The following is a 2,971-nucleotide window of genomic DNA, read 5'->3' on the forward strand; positions in this document are numbered from 1 at the left end:
GTTAAAATTACACACTGCTACATGGTAGGGAAGTGGCCCTTCCTGTCATCATTCACACTGGAAGCAGACTTGGGGACCTCCCAGCATAGCACCTCACACTGAGGCCATCCTGCAGGCCAGCACCCCAACTCCTGCTTGGCAAGGCTAGCCTTCACTCCAGCTCTCCCTTCTTCACCCTGCTGCCATCAATCCCTCGCTGGGAGGCTTCTACAGTCTGCACAGATGCTGCAGCTGTTCAGGGTAAAGTCCAAACTCCTCCCAACAGGGATCCTTCCTTGCACCGTGTCCTCCAGCTGTGCCAAAGTAAGGCAGTCCCCACGTCCATGTTCCTCCATCCTTGACTTCCCACAACCCCCTTCCCGACCTGAAGTATTCGACCCATAGTTCCATCTCCTTTAAGGCCTTAGGCTAACTTCCCCGAGAGGCCTTTTTAAACAGCATCCCCCAGGCTGGGGTAGAAGTCCACTACGTGCATACGGTGCTATCCTCCGCTTGCTCTATTACAGCTACCAATTCCCTGACACCGCCCTCAACTCCAAAACCTAAGGATTTGGTGTGCGAGTCTGCGTGCACACACACGTGGAGGCCAGAGGGCAACAAACTCAGTTCTCTCCTTCCACTCCGGGGGGCCTGGGAATGGAATCAAAGTTGTCAGGCGTCCTGTCAAGCCATCTCGCCCGATCTCACTGGGCCGCGGACATTTTGAAGCTCTGTACCACAGCTCCAAACACTTGGTTCAAGGACTCCCGGCTTACTTTCAGAAGGCAAAACGGGTCCCCCGATCATCCTTGACAAGCCAGCCGCGTAATCACAGATGTCCACATACTCCTGAACTTCTCCTATGCCTTCCACTAAGATCTTCCCCATCTCCAAAGACACCTAAAAATATAGAAATCCAAGTAGAATTTCTCCGGTAGAATCTGTATTTAAAACATGAAGCTGAAGACAAATAAAACATTATTTTATGTAAACAAGAAACTAAGGAAAACTGTTTTCTGGTGTTTTTTATCTTTCTACTTCTTTATTTACTTGCTTTTGTCTTATTTTTAATACAATTTGTCTATTAATTCTTTGGGAATTTCAACCATGCATAATGGACTTATTTCAATGATTTTTAAACCACATACTTTTTTCACTTTTCTCTCTTTTCTCTCAAACAATGGATCTCGAAACTTGTTTTTCTCAGAAATCACAACCTTAGGACACACATACAATGTTGATCCTTTTAAATCTGATTCAGTCTAGTGGGGAAAGGAAGCCCACAGAACTCCAGCAGTTAGGCGTCTGAGGCAGAGGGATGGATCACGGGAGCCAAGGTGAGACAACACAGCAAAAACCTCAGCTTCAAACAAAACAAAATGGACATATGAAAACTATGAGAGCCTGTTCTCTACTCAAGAGATCACGAATAGACTCGAAAGAATTCCTTACCAGCTTTCCCAGCACCCGGATCTTCTCCCGCAAGGCATCGCCAATCTTACGCACTATTTCTCCTCGCTTTGGGGCAGGAATCTAAGAAAAGAGTGGAATTTTGGTGTCAGAGTAGATGTCTGTGTGTACCACACTGTCAGATGTGCGCCGCAGAAGAACAGACCGCAGCTACGTCATTAGAGGCTTTCTGGGTCACGTCGGCACTGTGATACGGCTAAACATCCTTGGAGCGAATCTCTTCTGGGAGGCACAGATGAAAAGGGAACAAACAACTGTCCACTGCTGATGGTCTAAAGACAATTACTGAAAGCGAAAGTGACAAGACTAGATGCAGGGGCAATCTAAGCGCAGACTCTGCTGAATCCTGAAGGATGGAAAGAGTTGGCCTGAGATACAGAAGGAATCATGAAGGATAAAGGGCTGGTGGGGAAGGCCAGGGCCTCTGTAGCTAGAGATGTCACTAAGAGCTTGGGTGTGTCTATCTAGAGTAATACAAGCATGTTTGAGAACAGTTTATATGCTTTCAGGGTCTGTTCTCCCAGACTGATTTTAAGGCCTTTATTTATTGGTGGTGGTGATGGAAACCTGTTTTCAGCGAAGGCATGGAGGCACACTCCTGTAACACCAGCACGCGGGAAGGCAGCAGTATCAGGGGCTCACAGCCAGCCTTGGCTCTATCAAGTTTGAGGCTACCCTAAGTTATGTTAAACCCCCTCTCTCAAAATAAATATATAAGCAAACAAACAAATAAACGGAGCAGCTTTTATAAATTATTTTTCCTTTGTATTTATACTTTTTTACTTCCTTTAAGGAAAAAAAAAATTCCCTTTGGAACTTCTAGGCTTAACTGGAATGAATGAAGCAATATTCTGTTGTGAGGTCAGCAAAGCCAAAAGAAGGACAGAGGGCAGCAGCGAGGCTCCGTGGGAGGGTCCTGGAGGGAGGCTGTGGACCGGACAGCCCGCTCTGATGTTTTCGTTGAGGCCCAGCCATCTCTAAGCCGCTGTCACACGACCGGAGCCCAAGAGGACTATTAGAACAAGCTGTCTCTACACTAAACTTTGAACTCAATTGCTTAACTCACATGCCAACAAACAGATCCCCCACTCAATCCAATTCGCTCTCATCCGAGAGTGGCTGGCCTAACTTATCCAGCAACTCCACCTCAACTCAAAAACGCAAAAGCTGCTGAAGGAATGCTGAACGCAATCTGGCAGTGTGGGGCAAGATTCTGAAGTAATAAATGAGAACCTAAATTGGAAAAGACAATAGAGCACAACATTTCAGAAAGATTACCAGGACAGCAACAGCAGCCACTGTAGCAAGGGGGACAGACATAACAGTCAGCAAAGGAGAGAGATTGGGTGGCTCAGCAGCTAAAGGCGCTTGCTGCTCAAGCCTGGTGACCTGTGGTCGATCCCCAGAACCCACCTAAGATGGCAGGAGGGGCCGGGCGATGGTGGCGCACGCCTTTAATCCTAGCACTCGGGAGGCAGAGGCAGGCGGATCTCTGTGAGTTCGAGACCAGCCTGGTCTACAG

At 47.5% G+C, this 2,971-nt stretch overlaps 1 protein-coding gene across 1 annotated transcript in view; it reads right to left on the reverse strand.

The window, feature by feature from the left end:
• The window catches only part of Aldh7a1 (aldehyde dehydrogenase 7 family member A1), a 36,125-nt gene that overhangs the window by 28,157 nt on the left and 4,997 nt on the right, over nucleotides 1–2,971 (reverse strand). Inside the window, exons 4-5 of the mRNA XM_005356120.3 lie at nucleotides 1,432–1,512; nucleotides 756–879 (exon numbers count right to left, since the gene is read on the reverse strand). Of these exons, the coding sequence (XP_005356177.1) occupies nucleotides 756–879; nucleotides 1,432–1,512 (205 nt within the window). The remainder of the gene's footprint in view (nucleotides 1–755; nucleotides 880–1,431; nucleotides 1,513–2,971) is intronic.

The sequence above is a fragment of the Microtus ochrogaster genome, chromosome 18 (genome assembly GCF_000317375.1).
Source record: "Microtus ochrogaster isolate Prairie Vole_2 chromosome 18, MicOch1.0, whole genome shotgun sequence".
NCBI lineage: Eukaryota > Metazoa > Chordata > Mammalia > Rodentia > Cricetidae > Microtus > Microtus ochrogaster.